Genomic DNA, 18,800 nt, shown 5'->3' with positions numbered 1-18,800 from the left:
TTCTGCAATAAAACATGCTCACCCCTGGGGTGGCCTCAATGCGCCACCCTCTCTTACAGCACTGCGACGTCCTGAGCTGATCACCCAAAGGGGTCTCCTCCATCACAGCCAGTAGCATGCGGAACACCCCATCTGACAGAAAGAAGTACAACCCATCGCACGACCACACCCTGCAAGCTGGCACGCTGAACTTCCAGAAGTTTTCCTGACAACCGATTTCATTTCATCCTACTGCTCACCAGGCCCAACAACTGGCAACCACGTGGCACTGCCATGGAGCAATTATGCAGGCAGTCTGAAGAAGGGATAGCCTTCACCGGTCCCCTCACACCCCTTGGGGTAATTACTGAGTACCGACCAGGTGCCAGGCACCAGGGAAGGGCTGGAGGTGCCAAGATGAGCAAAACCTGAAGGCTCTCAGTGGCACCACCCCATCCCAGTGCCCACCACCTCCCACCCAGATTATTGCAGGAGCCTCATAAATGGTCTCCTGATTTCCCACGGCAGTCAGAGTGATCCTTTGAAAACCCAAAGTCAGATCATGCTATTTCTCTGCTCAAGACCCTCCAATGGCTGCCCATCTTAGTGTAAAGATGGCTTTAGTAAAGCCAAGCATCTTACAGTGGCCTGCCCCACCTGCCCCTCATGTAGCCTCCTTGATCTCATCTCCTTTTATCTCTCCCTCACCCACTCAGCTCAGCCACCTGGATTCCCTGCTCTCCCTTGAACATGTCGGGCAAGCTCCTGCCTCAGGGCCTTTGCACCTGTAGCTGGCACCTGAACTACTCTCCTCCCAAGGTATACACATGCTCCCTCCCTCCCTCTCCTTCTTCCCATCTTTGCTGGGAAGTCACTTTCTCAGTGAGGCTTTCCAACCACCCTCTTTAAGACTGATCTCCCCTAGCCTGGGTCTCCCAGTCCCCCTGACTTAAGCAATGTGCCTGTGTGCTGGTAGAGTGCTGGTGAATTCATGCTTCGAAATGTTTATCTACTTCGAACATATCCACTGATTTCTGTTTTATCATTTGCCTGGTTCCTCTAGAATGTAATTCCATGAGGGCAGGGAATTTTATTTATGTTTATTTCTGTATCTCCAGTGCCTAGAATAGACCCAGCCTCAATAAACACCAGCATGGGTGGACGGATGCCCCACAGCTCCTGGCAACATCCCCACCAGAGCACAGAGGCAGAACACACCACTTTTCACTCCACCATGCACACAGCCACATATTCTGCCTTCTGCACAAGACTAGCACCTCCCACCCCCGACGCACTGACCACAAGAGCCTGCTGGGTGCCCTGAGCCACATTCAGCAGCACATACTGAACTAGCACTTACCCACTCCTTCAGTACAGCCTTCAGCATCCTACACAACACACCGACTACAGCAGGACCTGCCACTCCTCCTGCTGGCTGGTGGCACCCCACAGTACATGTTCTCGCCCCAGCTACACAAGGGAGCCTGTGGTCCAGCGGCACACTACCACCTGCAAGCATATCAGAAATGCAGAATCTCAAGTCCTACCCCACACTGGCTGAATCAGAATCCACATTTTAACCAGATACCAGGTGACTCGTGTGAGCACACTGGAGTTTAAGAAGCTCTGCTAGGCTACATCGTGGTCCCCACAGCATTGCATGGGACAATGACAGACTGTAGGACTCACAGCCCTCTCTACTCAGAGTCCAGCAATTCATACACCACATCATCAGAGCCTGTCCCAGCACACAGGCGCAACCCCATGATGCCATGACAGATACAATTCAGCGCCTGAATCATGTCCCCTTAGAAACCAGGTAGTAACTTACACAGCAACCAACTGATTTGAGATGCCCTTCTTAACATGAGAAAAATACCCTGTGCTCTAACATGTATCCCCAAAGCATCTCCGATGGTCCCTAGCACAGGGCATTGCAGCATCCTATTTTACAGCCCTTCATTCATTCATTCAGTAAGTAAGTAAAAATGATCAAGCACCTGTTAGGTGCTAAATCTTATGTTAAAACCTGGGATTCCACACTGAAAAAGATAGTCAGTTGGTCTAGTCAAAAGACAGACATGATACTCAATAGGTAATCACAATCAACGGTGATGCATTTGTTGACAGGACACTAGCGGATGTGTCCTCCTCCGGAAACAGTCAGAGCCTCCTTGAGGGGGTGACAGTCTACTGATTTGATGAGGGGGAAGGAGCATGGCCCCAGGAGTACTGGGGGGTGGGGACAGCATAGAAAAGGGAGCTGGGCATCCCAGGAGGACGGCTCTGCATGGGCAAAACCAGGAATCCAAGAGAAGGCACTGCACGTTTGAGGAATTGACAGAAGTCAGAAACGCTTATTCCTGGAGTCAGGACCCGAAGCTGGGGAGGAGGCAGAGGCTAGACCTTGGAAGACCCCAAAAGCCATATATATATATATACTAAGGAACAATTGACATCATTCTGGGGGAAGCAGAGAGCTGTGGGGGTGGGGGGACTTTAAGCAAGAGAGAGACACAATCAGCTGCATATTTAAAAAATTACTCTGGTGCCCTGAAACAATACACCGAGGCTATGTATTTCAGTAGTTTCAAACAATACTCTGCAAACAGCTCCTTGACACAATAAAAGGTGGCACTGAGAGCAACTTAAAAACTCATTTTAATGAGCCTCCAATAATAGCACCCTTCACTGATGTGTGAATATAATCCTCTGTTATTGCCCCATGTTTTTTCTCCCACCGCACTCTATTTAATAGCATGCACGTATCAGGAACAATGGCAGATACCTGCATGCCTTTTAATATTCTGCAAGACACATGGCACTCTGCACACAGCACGGTTCTTTCGGAAGGTGTGGGAAATGGAAATGTGAAATCCTTGGGTGGGGATGGGGGCTCTAAGGCTGGCAACTGCACTGTGAAAGGCATATGTGCAGGTTGAATTCCATGAGTGGGTGGTCAGCTTAAGGGATCAAGGGCAGTGCTGTCTTCCCCTTAGAGCTGGTGGCAGAAAATCCTGACACATATAACCCAGTCCAGTCACTGTATTTTGAAAGTCACTGTAACCCATGCAAGGGAATTCAAAGCACTGGCTGGTTGGAAACTACATCAAATGCAGAACAGTTGAAGGATTCTGTTGATCACTATTGATCACTGTACTTTTTGTATTATCAATAATAAGCATGGCTACTTTTTCCTGAGCACCTTCTATGAGCCACGCACTGCATAAGACCTTTAATATTCATTATTGCTTAGCAAGGATAGTCAAAATATTTAACCAGTAAGGATGGACTCTGGTTGTAAATAACCAGTACTCACAGGAACTGGCTAAATGTCAACCTGTGAGTAGTAATCACAACCCCAGAGGTTATACACAGACAGTTCGTGGGTCACATATGGCTCATGAATGTATTTTCTTTGGCCTGAACTGTGTTTAATTTTTAAAAATTTGTTGCCAGTATATCAAAAAATAGTGAGATTTCATACAAAAGTTCTGATGGAGAAATGCAGAGCCTGCATCTCCCCTGGGAAAACGTGGCTAGCCAGTCCCTGGCTCAGAAAAAGGTACTGTTATTATGGAGAATATCAAAACATTACAATTAAGTAATAATCAACAGGATCCTCTAACTGCTTACCTAGAGATAATACCCACTGAGCTTGTTGATAGGTTGTCAGCTCTCCAGTCCACCTCTGTCCCCACCAGCTGGTTTTTCCTCATGTACATTACCTGCTGGGCCTCTCAGTCACCTGAGTCTGTGACCTGTTCCCAGAAGCCACCACTCCTCACCCAGACTGGGCAACAACCAGTATCTCCCTCTTACAAAGATTTCTTCCTTGCCACATACCTCTGGCCTCTGCCTAGCTCCCCTGCCTGAGCTTTTAAACTAAATTCCAGAGCAGAGATTCGCAGCCTGGAGGTCCCCATGCCAAGGGGTTCTGACTCAGGAGGTCTGGGGCAGGGCCTGAGAATTCCATTCCTAAAGTTCCCAAGTGAGTCTGCTGATCTGAGGACCAGAGTTGGAGACCCGTGGCTCTACAACTACAGAATGAAGCCCAAATATCACTGGGTTCAATGCTCACGGGGATAGAAGCATTTTGCATATTTTCTCTGGCCAGTGAGAAGAAAGGTCCGTGCTTTGAGACCTCATGAGTAGCCTCTCAAAACCCAAATGAACCATGTCCCACCTTCAAGTTCCCAGATTCCTGAATGGACAACCATTCTCTTCTGAATGGCTTTCTGATCTTTCTCCAAATCGTTCAATAAAAGTGCGATACTACTGCCTGACATGCAGGGCCCTGCCCCAAACCCACGTGTACACATAAACAGTATCTTAAGGAACAGCATCAGCGGGATTCGACAGTGTTCTGCCCCTCAGACACCTTGCACCACACATTGATCAATGTGCAGCACCATGAACAAAAATAATAACCAACTCTCCTAGAGTGCCTACTATGTGCCAGGCATGTACTGAGTGCTTTATGCATCACAACAATCCTCTGATGGGGAAACTATTGCCATCGTGGCATTACTGATGATGAAACAGAGGAGCAGAGAGGGGGACTGACTCGTCCAAGTTCACTGGCTCTAGAATAATCAAGAGGTTGTTGGACCCACTGTAGTCACTGAGGTTCAGGCACTATTACACATATTGTGCTCAATCCTCTGTCTGTATTGGATATTGATTACTTAGAGGACAACAGGCACCCGGTGGTGATGTCGTTTGGGACACGCTTGCAGGCGGGAGAGGTGGGTGTCAAGGCAGGACGTCACAGGATTCAAGAGTAAGGATAAGACAGTGTCTGCAAATGTCTGAAGGACACTCTACAGAGGAAGAGGCTCTGGATGAAAGGACAGGACCCGGGGCTGGCAGTTCCGGGGAAGCTGATTTGATATCAGAATATCAGTTTGTGGCAAGTGCACGGCTGCAGCGTGGAACTGGCTGCCTCTAAACAACCTGGTTTCCTAACACCAGGAAGTGCCCAGAGAGAACAGGACCCATTGGGGATGCTGTAGGCTGAGATTCCAGTCATCTGCATGGAAGGGAAAGTGTAACACCAGGGCATGTGGAATCGTCCAGGAGGCTTGCTTAAGCTACAGGCCCTTTGCCCCAGGCATTCTGGTATGCCTCTAACGGAGTCAAACTGTCTGAGGTGTGACTCCTTGCTTATCACACACTGGCTGAGCGACCTTTGTCACAGCGCTTAACCTCCCTGAGCCTCCATTACATGGAATCACTGTGTCTGCATAAATCGGTGATTGTGAGGATTTAATTAAGATGCTACCTGTAATGTGCTTAATGTGGTGCCTGGCACATAATAAGGGGCCAAGAAGTTCATTATCATGACATCAAAATAACCACCATTATCACTGTCATTTTCTTCCACCTTCACATCTAAGATCCTTACAACTTCAGGTTTCAGTGACAATGTTTATGTTCACTTTTCAGCCTCAGTCTGCAGTTTTTACAACCTGTAATGAAGTCACCAGGGTTCCCCTCTACTTAATCAAACAAAGAAATATCCTTCCAGGTATATCACAGTTCTGGTTAATTCAGTGCAGACTCCTGCTCCCCGGGGGCTGAGAAGTACTCCCTGCCGAAGCTTCAGGGATGGAGAAGCCTCCCATGCGCACACGACCACAGGAAATGTGAGACCTTCATTCGAAGCCAAATCTACACCCAGAACCTCCAGGAGATCTATGAGCCAGGACATCAGCATCTGCTTCGTTCTGTTTTGCCTCGAACAGGAGCTGGCTGGAGGTGCTGTCTGATTTACTGATTCAGATGAGGTGTATGTTTCAGAATTAAATTTAAATACCGTTGAGGTAAACAACATGACCTTTCCAATGTCAGTATGACGAGAAAATGACACAGTTGAACCCAGGAAAGAACGAGGGCAAAATTAGATTCTTTATCACAGTCCAAAAATGGATCTGAACTCTGCTCACCAAAGAACCATTCCCAAAAAGTGGCCAGCTAAGACATTTACAGTAATTGAATCACCACAACAACTCCAGACCAATTGTCTTTCCCAACTTTAAAGAGGCCAGGCTGTGGGAATGGAAATGTCCATTTTCATGCCAAGTGCTTTTGTGCATACATGTGAGCACTGAAAGACAAACTCAAGCAGAGGCATCGATGCCTACTCCTCAGAGAGCATCAAGGGTACACAGGAGAGGGAAAGAGCGTGTCCTGTACGTGTCCCCGACACTCAGAACAGTGTACTTACGGCTTTTGGCTTATACGGGGGCTGAATCTCTTTGCGTTCAAGTTTCTCCCAATCAATATACCGGAAAAACGCATGCTCTTTGATGTCACGTTCGCCTTCAGGCCCACAGCCCAGACGTTTGCCTGGATGTTTTGTCATCAGCTGCAGGAGAAGAGAAAGGCTGAGTTTAATGAACTTCACGAGGGGAAATGGGAAATGATTACTGCAGTGAATTAGGGAAGAAAGCACAACAAAGAGATACAATTCATTTTTTTTGTTTGTTTTGCTTTGCATCCCAGCTGTAATTTCCCAGCCAGGTCTTTATAATAGGACAACCGGCCAATAGTGCCTGCTGCTACTTGTCCTAGAGCAAAAGGTCCTTGATGGTTCTTCAAACCTAAGCCTGAACAGGGCCCTAAACTTCAAGTTAGAAATGTCACACGATGCATTTCAGTTTAAGAATGAGTTTTATGCAACTGGTGCATTTAATTAGAACAGCTTCAATATCTTCAAAGTCCCCTCCTGCCACAAGAAAGCTGGAGTTTGACCAAGGCAAAGGCTACATTCATTCAGACAATATTTGCATTTCTCAGTAAAGCACTTGTGAAAATGACAAAACAGAAGAAAAAATATTAGTCCAATGGACCTGAGTTTCAAGTAATTACTTTCTGAAAGCTCATTAAACAGTCAAAACCTAGCCCAGCTCATTTTGTTTGTATCACACATTATACTAAACTCCACTGAGATTTCCTTGGCGTTCCATTTAAATTACTTAATTATCAAAACCCTCCTCTTTGGGTCTCTGAGCTGGTGCTAAGTAGCAAGATGAATAGATGCTCCAAGATGAAACCAGACAGGCTTCCTCTTGTAAATGAATCTAAAGCCACATGAAAGTATCTCTGATCTTAAGACTTCACCAAATGCACAAACAGCAAAGATGAAGGAGCTGGCAATTAAAAAAAAAAAGAAACAACTGACAAGAGGCCATGAAAAGAGGAAACAAAAGTGATTAACAAGCACAAGTCCAGGAAGCTTCCCAGAGTTCCCTTGACACCAAGTAGCCTGTGATGTCAGAGTCCTTAGACTGTGCCAAGGACTTGTGGATTATGGGGAAGGAATGAATCCAGCCATTCACACCCATCCCACTGGACATTCAGCTTGGCCTGATTCCTGCTTTAAGATAAACTCAACACCAGAAACTACCCTGCTACACACACACACACACACACAAATGCACATACTTTCCATTTACGTTTTCTTTTCCAGGGGAAAAAGAACTGGACACTTATGTTCCAAGCTGCTACTTTAGTTACATGCATGATCATACCCGTTTCTCAACATAACCCAAGAGGTGGGTATGTTATTTTTCCTGTATGAATGATAAGACAATGGACACAGTGAGGGTAAGTGACTAAACTAGCAAGGACTCCTGGAGATAGTAAGTGGCACGGCTGGGACTACATCCCGCCTCTGCCTAACTTCAGAACTTGGGCTTTTAAGAGAATGGGAGTGCTCTTTGTATGTGGCATGGCAGGAAAAAAAAGACTATGAGGTCTTGGTTGGCACTGCCACTAATAATACCAATAATAGCTTCCATGTACAGAGCAGTTCCTACACGCACAGGCTGCATGCTAACAGCTTTCCAGCCACTACCCATTACTATTACATCTTCACAACAATGCTTTGAGGGTTCAGCAACTATTACCCTCATTTTCTAGATAAAGAGATTGGGTCCAGAGAAGCAGTCATCTGTCCAAGGTCACAAAGCTAAGCAGCAGGGTGCTTTGAACAGATCTGCCCACCCAGGAGCTCTCCCAGTGCTATACACACTCTGCTTGTTTTCATGCTAACATGTAGCCCATTTGAGCTTCTGTTCGCTTTAAATTTATTCAAAGTGGGAGTGGCAGTCTAAATAAAGTTATACTAATTATTTTTTTGGTAGAAAATAGGGTCTTTAATGGAATGGACATATAAAGGACTTTTCAACTGGAATGAGACCATTTTCAAAAGCCTAGCTCAATTTCCAGGCAAAGAATAGGATGCCAAGAGAAGAAAAGCCACTGTAGAAACATCCAGCACTAATGTGAGTCTGCCCAGCTTCTGCTCTGAGCTGATGTGCCCGAAGCCATGCAGACAGCTGGATTTAATCACTGTTCCAATCTCTGACCACCTCCCAGACACATCCCCTGGGGCCCGATGTTTGGGAGGAAGCACTGGGCTATTCACTTGACCATTACCCCGTCTTGCAGCCTCAACCTTGAAAAAGTCCACACTGGACTCAGCTCACTCAACTCAGAAAGGTCCCCAAGCCCGACAATAAGAAAGTCACCCCAGTTAATCCTGAAGGTTATGGGTCCTAAGTTAATAGAAATTTGCTCTACCAGGGAAACTGCTAATTGGAGCTGAAGCTGAAAGCAGCTGACCTGGAAAATCCTCTCTCCTCCATGACCCATATAGAGTCCCCAGCTGTCCCGGCAGCACAGACTTGTGAAGAGGAAGATCTGAGCTCAGAGCACGGACTGAGCACCTACTATGTGCCAATAGGATGCAAGGAGCTTTCCCTTATGTCACCTCATCTAACGCCCTCAAAAGACTGTTCAATGAGTAGTAGTATTTCATTTGTAGAGCAAAAGAAATAGAAGCCCACAGGTGCAAAGTACCTTGCTCAAGACTACACACCCAGAAAGTGGAAGGGCTGAGATTTGCAAAGGGTCACTTGATCTCCAAAATCCCCCACTTTAAAAATTGCTGCTATGGTGGAGGCAAACTCAGATGTTGAGAGGAGCCCGGCAGTAACATAGTAATGCCAGCATTAGCAACAGTAATAATAATTATAGCCCAGGGCATTGGGAACTGAGCACCAGGCACTCCTGTGATGCAGATGAATTAACTCAATGAATCATCAAAGAACCCTATAAGTAGGGCTATCATCAACCCCAATCTACAGACAAGAGTGAACAACTGTGACCTAGTCATATGGCTAACAATGCCGGGGCCAGGATGTGCAACTAAATGGAACTGGGACAGATGGGGGTTTCTGGAAATTAGAGAGGGCAAGCTCTATATAAAGGGGACACTGGCTTCCAGTCCAAGTAACTGAGGCTTTGTAGGAATGACAGACGAGCGTGATGAGATCGGACTTTTCAAGAGAAGCTGAAAAGTTGAATGTTTGTAGGAAATCCTCTGCTCTTTAAATATGGCAATTATAAGCAAACAAAAAGCTCAGTGTCTGACCTCTGCCCACTTCCCCTCTCATAAAACGTGCACTGGTCCTACTCTGGGCTGCTCTTCTCTGCAAGCCACGCTTAAGCTCCTAATGAGCCTCTGGGCCTCTGTGTTCTCTTCCTCATGTTCCCTCTCCCTACCCCATACTCTCAAAGAAAATATTTTCAACCAATTCCCTTTAAGATGTTAGGGATTGATTCACATGTGGTTTCCCCAGGAGTTTTGCATCTTAAATCATGCAGCTGAGACAGAAAGCTGAGGTGACCCACTAAGAGTGGGAATGTAGTGGGGGCACAAGGGGCTGCTACAGAGAAGGTGGCCCAGCTACTACAAACGGCCTGAGTTTTCCAGCTGTTCGTCACCCAAGCCAGCTCAGATGGCATCTGACTGAATCAGGAAGAGCAGTCGGGAGGAGCTGGGCTGGGCCATGGGAAATCCGCAAACACCCCGAGCATCTAGGAGTGGCAGCCTGAGTTATTCAGACACTTGTTGGGAACCCACGGCGAAGGCCCAGCCACACTCTCACCTTGAGAACATACCTGTGCCCTGGCTGCTGTGAGAGCGGATACTTTATAAAGGCAGCATTCCTGGGCCACATTCTCTGGAGGGTCTCATAGTGTTGTTCTCACAGTTTCATCAGAGTTGAGAGGTTACCACATTTGGCTAATAGGTTTAAAGGCACTGATTTTTGAGCCACATGGGGACTTTTTCAAAATACAGATGCCCAGACTTAATACCAGCAGGGAGGGTGAGGTTTGTGTATTCTGGAAAAGTACTTTAGGTCACCCTGATGGCACCAGAGGGGAGGACTAGTGATCTCCACGGACTCACCCAGGTCACTGCGAGCATATCCCGAGCTAACACAAGGTGCATTACTAGCAATCCTTACCTGCAAACATGTCCTGCCTTTTTCACAGGTACAATTTACAAGCATTGCAATGTGCATACTTTTCAGTCATTTGTGGGTTGGGGAGGAGAGTGGGGGGTTTGGGGACACTAAATTTAGGTCAACTTATCTAGAGAATCCCTTAAACACAGTACCTGATATTTTCTTAGGACAAAAGTTACACACACTCTTAGTATTAACTACATACATATGCAACAAAGCAGGGCAAGGCTGACAGATTCATGCAGCAGACTTCTTGTGCACATCCCTGTGGGTTCCAGCTCTTTGGCAGAGTCTCTGCGCTTCCAACTTCATTCATTCCATAAGCATACCCCTGGGCTGGGTGGGAGCCTGGACCCCAGCCAGCAGCAAGATGCTGTTGCCTCTATGGTGCTTTTGTGCAAATTAAAAAATAGCTCCCTTTCCTCTGGGAGGGAGCAGGTCTACACCAGGGCTCACGGGTTGGCAAGTGGAGTAAGGGATGGAGTTCAGTCTCCATTCCCAAATCCACTCCTCGTGAGGCAATCCTGGCAGCAAGGTTTAAGAGGCTCACCTACCCCTTTGCAGATGGCCACAGCTTCCTTGGACATGGACTTTGGATAAGCCACGTTGTGTTCCATGATGGACTGGAAGAGTTCATCCTCATCCTCCCCTTCAAAGGGTGCCTGCGGGACAGAGGGCAGGGTGAGAGGATTCCTGCCTGAACTTCCCCAACTGCCCCAAACCAATAGGCCTGCCTCTCTGGGTTCCACAGGAGGCCACACTCTGGGGCTTTCAGGGAGAAGACAAGAAAAATGGTCAAAGGACTAGGGTTACTCTGGACGTCACAGTAGTTCGGATCCACAAACTGGTATCAAGTTGACACTTTTTTCTAAAGAAACCACATGGATGGAGGTAGGGAGGACTTTTCCTACAAATCACTTAAAATTCAATTACCTGTCCAGCCAACATTTCATACAGCAGGACTCCAAATGCCCACCAGTCCACGGACTTCCCATAGGGCTGATAAGCAATTATCTGGAAAACAGAAGCATTCTATCAGGGAGGCAAGCAGTTTCTTGCTGTGGCTGGAGACGGATACTCACTTCTTCCACAGTAAGAATGGGGCATTGCTGAGGGAGGGGGAGACGGAGGCAGAGAGCTTCCTTTGCCCATCACATGCCTATTGTGGAAAATTAAATTGGCTGTCACAGCCCCAGATGCAGGCCACTGCCTAAAGAGTGAACAAGGGTCTCAGTGCCCACCTGAGCTATTTCTTTACCTTAGGAGGATGGATATCCTTTACAGAGGTAACTGTGGGCATGGGAAGCATCTGTGGATGTCACATTGCCTTTTCAAAGACACTTAGTACAGTGTGTTATTTTTAATTTTAATACAGCAAGTGTGGCATTTTTAAGAAGAAACACCATCTTTGTTTCTCATTAAAAAACAGTAACATTTACACAACAATGTGAATATATTTAACACTGCTGAGCTATATGCTTAGAAACGGTAAAGATGGTACATTTTCTGTCATGTGCCTTTTTACAATAAAAAATTTAAGTTAAAAAATGTAATAGCATTTAATACTATTTTGCTATTTAAAAATATAGATAAACTTACAAAATACAATTAAAATCACCCATAATCCTTGTCCTATTTTTGTCTAGATTCTTTTCTGTTAATATATATTAAAATCTGCATGTATGTATTTGTTTTACATAAAAATAAAGACTTTAATATGTGGAATTTTGATAAATATTTTATTCACTTAAAATTTCCATGCTAATATTTGTATATCAACATAATCAGTTTTTACCTCTGTAGAGCATTCCATTGAAGGACCAAAATTTTTATCAATTCCCAACTGACTAGGTTCCTTCTGCTGCTATAATATATATCCTTGTAATTAGATATTTGGGCATTTGTCCAATTGTTTCTTTAAGATAAATTCCTAGACGTAGAATTGATGGATCAAATGGTATAATAGCTTTAAAGTTTTTTATATTTATTACCAAATTCCCAGAACACAGCAAAGTTTAGAATAGCTGCGTCACCCTCCATCTTTCATTATGTAGGGGTGTTAAACTAACTGTATCAGAGGAGTGAACGGCAATTTAGCGAAGTTAAGAGCCGAGGCTTGAGGGTCAGACAATCCAGACTTTGAATCTTGATGGTATTTCCCCATTGTGTGACCTAATGTGACCTAAAGTTACTTCTTTACATCTCAGTTTCCTCTTCTACAAAATGAAGTTTATAATATCTGTGTCATGGAGTTTTGTGACGATGAAAGAGAAACATGTGCCTCTCACATCTTAATGCCCTTAAAATGTTAGCTATTACTAGAACGTTCTCTAACTCAGGGATTGCTTGTTTTAGTTCATGTTTCCGAGCAAACATCGCTAAAAAGTGAATGTCTGCTTATCAAACTGCAGCTCCCACCTCAGTGTCCCCCCTAAAATCCAAAATGCCCTCTGAGGAGAATTAGCAGCAAGAGGTCGATGGAAAGCTTTCATCGGTGAGAACACTTACTGAAAAGTGTTTTCACACTTTTAAAGGGCTTCATGTCTTATCTGATCCTCATGACAACCTAACGTGTTGATCCTTTTACAAAGGAAAATGGAGCCTGGGAGTGGTTTGTGCCAGAGGTGATGTGGTAAGGCAGTGGCAGAGCCAGGGTCAAAACCTGACCATCAGCTTCTTCCTCTGGGCAGCGGGCTACAGGAGGAAGCGACCTCACCAGGACACCGTGTGGGGCTTCTTGTACTTACAGGCAACACAATGCCCCAGGGACTTTTGAAAACCACAGATGTGGGTGCCCACCCTGTAGAGATTCTGGATGCAGTTGATCTAGGGTGACACCTAGACACCCTACATCTTAAAAGACTCACTCCCAGGTGACTGTAAAGTGTGGCAAGAATTTCCAACCAGAGATTATTGAACTCCTGGCCGATGAAGGAATTGTGTCTGATGTCCTGTTTAACAAAATGGTAATAAACCAAGGAAAGCCACCCAGGGAAAATACCACTGGGACCTAACACTGATAGTCCCTTCTTCTCAAAAGTTCAAGTTGCACCACTTGGCTTTTAACTGCAACCCTCATGAGTACCTGTTTTTGCTAATGAAAAGAAATGTGAAGAAGGTTTTCACTTTTTGTGAGACCGTCCAGCATCTGTCTTGCAGCCAGCTTACTGAGGCAGCAAGCACCCTCAGCGAGAGGGGCCCAGCCCAGCTCCTTCCCCGGGAACCATGCTCAGCATCCCAGCATCAAGCCCCAGAGCTGTGAACTGTGTCTGTGAGCATCTGTGCTTTATCTCGATGTATTTCGTGCATCCATGAGCAAGATGTGTCCTTAGGTATCAGAAATGCCTAAGAGGTTATTTTTTGGGTCTGAGAAGGCTCACAAATTTTTCCACACAAATTAATGGTAACTGCTTCTTTTCTTTATGTCATTTTGGCTTATGAAAAGTTTCACAGGAATGCTTTACTTTCAGGTAGCAGAAGAAAGCTGTAAAGGATTAGTTTTTTTAAAGGATTACTTCTTAATTACTTGAGTAATACACAGACATTTACTTTGTGAAAAATTTAAACAGTACACAAATTGAACTAATTTCCCTTTACCATGCCCTTATCCTCAGAGGTAACTGATGTTATCAAATCAGCCTGTAATCTTTCAGATTTTCTATGCTTTTATATGCATACCTACATACTCACAAGAAACATACAGTAGTATTCTATGTATTATTTTCATAAATAGTATCATATTGTATTTATCATTCTGTACTTTTGATTTTTCTCCACTTTTATTGAAAAAAATAACTGACATACATCATTGCATAAGTTTAAGACATACAACGTGGTGGTTTGATTTACATATATTGTGAACTGATTAGCACAATAGGTTCCTTTAACATTCATCTTCTCATATAGATATAATAAAAAACAAAGAAAGAAAGAAAAAAAGAAAAAAAAATTCTCCCTGTGATGAGAACTCTTAGTATTTTTTCTCTTAACAAACCTCTTATGCATCATGCAGCAATGTTAGCTATAGTCATCATGTTGTACATTACATCCCTGGTACTTATTTACCTTAAATAAGTTTGTTCACCTGCTACCTTCCTCCAATTCCACCACCTCCTGCCATCCTCCACTTCTGGTAACCACAAGTCTGCTCTCTCTCTTTCCTGTGTTTTTTTTCTTTAAGATTCCACATGTAACTGAGAAATGCCTTCAAGGTCCATTCATGTTGTCACAAATGATAGCATTTCCTCATTTTTATGGCTAAATCATATCCTATTGTGTGTGTGTGTGCGTGTGTATATATATATATATATATATTTAATTAGATTATTTGTTTTTTTGCAATTGAGTTGTATGAGTTCTTTATATATTTTGGATATTAATCCCTTATCAGATGTATGACTTACAAATTTTTTTTCCCATATGCCACAACTTCTTTACCCTTTCATCCATCAATGAACATTTAGGTTGTTGCCATGCCTTGGTTATTGTAAATAATGCTGCTACAAACATGGGGGTGCAGATAACTTCCTGAATTAATGTTTTTGTTTCCTTTGGATATATATCCCAGAAGTGGAATTGCTGGATAATATGGTAGTTCTATTTTGAATTTTTTAAGGATCCTAAATACTGTTCTCTGCACTGGCTGTACCAGTTTGCAATCCCACCAGCAGTGCACTAGGGTTCCCTTTTCTCCACATCCACACCAGCAATTGTTATCTCTTGTCTTTTTGAGGATAATCATTTGAACAGACGTGAGGTGATATATCATTGTGGTCGTAATTTGCATTTCCCTAATGACTAGTGATGTTGAGCATCTTTTCACATACCTGTTGGCCTTTGGAGAAATGTCTATTCAGGTCCTTTGTCCATTTTTTAATTAGATTATTTGTTTTTTTGCAATTGAGTTGTATGAATTTTTTATATATTTTGGATATTAATCCCTTATCAGATGTATGACTTATGAATATTTTTTTCCCATCCCATAGGTTGTCTTTTCACTTTGTTGATGGTTTCTTTTGCCATAGAGAAGCTTTTTAGTTTGATGTAGTCCCACCTGTTTATGTTTGATTTTGTTGCTTATGCTTTTGGTGTCATAACCAACAAAAATCATTATCAAGACTCATGTCAATGAGCCTTACCCTATGTCTTCTTCTATTAGTTTCATGGTTTCAGGTCTTACATTTAGGTCTTTTCAGATAGTTTTTGTGAGTAGTGTAAAATAGGATCCAGTCCCATTCTTTTACATGCAAATATACAAATATCCCAGCACCATTTATTGAAGAGACTGCTTTTCTTCATTGAGTAATCCTGGCTCCCTTGTCAAATATTAGTTGACAGTATATGCTGGTTTCTTATCAGGGCTCTTGATTCTGTTCTATTGCTTTATTTGTCTGTTTCTAATGTCAGTACCATACTGTTTTGATAACTATAGCTTTGTAGCATAGTTTGCAATCAGACTGTGTGATACCTCTGACTTTTTTCTTCTTTCTCAGGATTTCTTTGGCTATTCAGGGTCTTTTGTGGTTCCATATAAATATTTTTTCTGCTTCTGTAAAGATGCCATTGGAATCTTGATAGGGATTGTATTGAATCTATAGATGGCTTTTGGTAATATTGACATTTTAGCAATATTTGTTCTTCCAATCCATGAACATAGATAACTTTCCATTTATTTGTATCTTCTTCAATTTCCTACATCAGTGTCTTACAGCTTTCAGAGTAGAGATCTTCCACCTCCTCAGTTAAATTTATTCCTAAGTATTTTATTGTTTTTGATGCTATTGTATATGAAATCAATTTCTTTCTTTTTCAGAAAACCCATTGTTAGTGTATAGGAATGCTACTGATATTTGTACGTTAACTTTGTATCTTGCAACTTTACTGAATTCATCAATTAGGTCTAACAGTTTTTTCATTGAATCTTTAGGATTTTCTATATATAAAATCCTGTCATCTGCAAATGGAGACAATTTTACTTCTTGCTTTCCAATTCAGATAACTTTTCTTTCTTTTTCTTGCCTGATTCCTCTAGCTAGGACATCTAGTCCAATGCTGAATAGGAGTATGAGAGTAGACCCCTTGTCTAGCTCCTGATCTTAGAGGAAAAGCTTTCAACCCTTCACCATTGAGTACGATCTTAGCTGTGGGTTTGTCATATAAGGGCTTTTAATATGTTGAGATATGTTCCTTCTGTACCTAACAGGTTAAGAGTTTTTATCATGAATCGATGTTGAATTTTGTCAATTGCTTTTTCTATACCTAATGAGATGATCATGTGATTATTTTTTTTTATTCTATTAATGTAGTGTATCACACTTATTGCTTTGTGTACACTGAATCATTCTTGCATCTGAGGGACAAATCCCATTGATGATGGTGATGATCCTTTTAATATGCTGCTGAATTCAGTTTGCTGGTATTTTATTGAGGCCAATCCAATATTCTATACTCATCAGGAATATTGGCCTGTCATTTTATTTTCTAGTAGTCTCCTTTTCTGATTTTGGAATAAGGATAATGCTAGTCTTATACAATAAGTTTGGGGTTATTCCCCCTCTTCAGTTTTTTGGAAAAATTTGAGAAGGATTGGTGTTAATTCTTCTTAAAATGTTTGGTAAAATTCACCAGTGAAGCCATCTTGTCCTGGGATTTTCTCCATTGGGAGATTTTTAATTAGTGATTCAACCTCTTTCCTATTAATTCGTCTATTCAGATTTTCTATTTCTTCCTGATTCAGTCTTAGTAAGTTGTATGTTAGTAAGAACTTTTTTATTTCTTCTAGATTGTCCAGTTTGTTGGTATAATTGTCCACTGTACCTTGATTTTTTCTCTTAACAATATGTCTCAAAGATCTTTCCATACCTATATCTATATATAGATATACCTATACCTCACTATTTTAAATTGATGTAGCATTCTATATTATAAATAATCCAGTCTATTTCCCATTCCTTGATTGGCAGACACTGTTCAAGTTAGGATATACATATGTCTACTCTTATCTTTGTAAGGGCTGCATGATATTTCTTAACAGGAATATAACATATTTTAGCTAACTACTCTTTCATTGATAGTCATTGAGGTTGTTTCCTATTTTTCATTATTCAAAAATAGTGCTGCAATGAAGAATGGACTTTGAACACATATTCTTTCACCCTTGTGTGTGTGTATATGTGTGTGTGTGTGTGTATGTGTGTGTGTGTGTTGCAAACTAGGTCCTTAAAAGAGTAACTGCTTTGGTAAAAGAGTATGCAGTGTATGCAGGTTTTTAATTTTGTGCCAAGTTTCTTAGTTATATGGGGCCTCTCATTAGCATTGCTACATATAAGTGACTGACAGTCAAGAAAAAAAGAATTCTAAAATGTCCACTTCCAAGTGCCTGTGGCACCCCCACAGTGCCTTTCCTTAAAAATCCAGTAACAGATTGCAAAATGCCACCTTTCTTAGCACCAACTTTGAGAAAAACAAAGGCTATATCATCTGGCACAAATTTTTGTACCATGACATGTTGGGGAAATCCATTCTGCAACTGACCATTTCCTTTGGGAAGAGAGGGGGAGGAACTAGAATTAAATCTTAACCCTATCATTCATATCTTAATCATAGGAAGAAAAATTCTGACATTTTCAGGGTTTAGTACAACTACTAAATGCCTATTAGTACACAGATCCTGTGTCATATGTCAGCCTGGGGATCCTCTTTCTCTCTCTTTCCCTCCTCTTAACAAACTTTTCAATGTCATAATTAGGAGGTATCATATGGCCGTGAGCCATAACAGCTTGACAAAGAATTTTTACTGATGTATGGTGGATGGTTCTTTTGGGTTTTATTTAAATTTTCTCCCAAACCTTGATGTATTTTGGGCCTGAGCTTCTGGATGTGTGCTAAGTTAATTTGCATATGTGGTCTCAAAGGATTGGTTTAGAGTTATAGGGGGAGGACTAGCCTGAGGTTTGCTTGCCAGGTACCCCATGAACTTTTCCTAGCTCTGATGTGGCCATCTACGGCACAGGGGAGACATCAGCACGACACTGGGGTCCGGCCAGCTCTCACCTCAGGGGCAATGTAGTCCGGAGTGCCGCAGAATGTCTTGGTTGTCACCCCGTCCCAGATGTTTTCCTTACACATACCAAAATCTGCAATCTTGATGTGGCCCTCTGAATCCAGCATCACATTGTCAAGTTTAAGGTCACTGTAGTGGACATAAGAATTTAGGGATTTAATTAAATTTAATTAAATGCTGTTTATTTCAAGTCAACCCACAGCTGCTCATTATGTGCTGAACACAGTGTTAGGTGTTGTGGGAGCACAGAGGTGGGCATAAACCAGCCCTTGCCCTCCAACAGCTTATAATCTGGGAGGGAGATGAAGAAGGGTCCACAAACCTCTGTGTTTTTCTTTTTCTACAGAGGCAACTATGCCAAGAATCTCATGAGGACACAATGAGACAGCAGCTCTGAGAAGAGAGAGATCCGCAGAAAGCTAAATAAGGGGCAGAGC

General features: G+C 42.9%; 1 protein-coding gene across 2 annotated transcripts in view; it reads right to left on the bottom strand.

Moving 5' to 3' along the window:
* Positions 1-18,800, bottom strand: part of PRKCB (protein kinase C beta) — a 308,913-nt gene that overhangs the window by 19,224 nt on the left and 270,889 nt on the right. For both annotated transcript variants that reach the window (XM_036916934.2, XM_036916933.2), the window contains exons 13-16: positions 18,354-18,492; positions 11,235-11,315; positions 10,856-10,963; positions 6,209-6,349 (exon numbers count right to left, since the gene is read on the bottom strand). In XM_036916934.2, coding sequence (XP_036772829.1) covers positions 6,209-6,349; positions 10,856-10,963; positions 11,235-11,315; positions 18,354-18,492 — 469 coding nt within the window. The remainder of the gene's footprint in view (positions 1-6,208; positions 6,350-10,855; positions 10,964-11,234; positions 11,316-18,353; positions 18,493-18,800) is intronic.

Source organism: Manis pentadactyla, chromosome 10, assembly GCF_030020395.1.
Source record: "Manis pentadactyla isolate mManPen7 chromosome 10, mManPen7.hap1, whole genome shotgun sequence".
NCBI lineage: Eukaryota > Metazoa > Chordata > Mammalia > Pholidota > Manidae > Manis > Manis pentadactyla.
The sequence above is the reverse complement of the archived record's forward strand: the minus strand, read 5'-3'. Positions and strand labels throughout refer to the sequence as shown.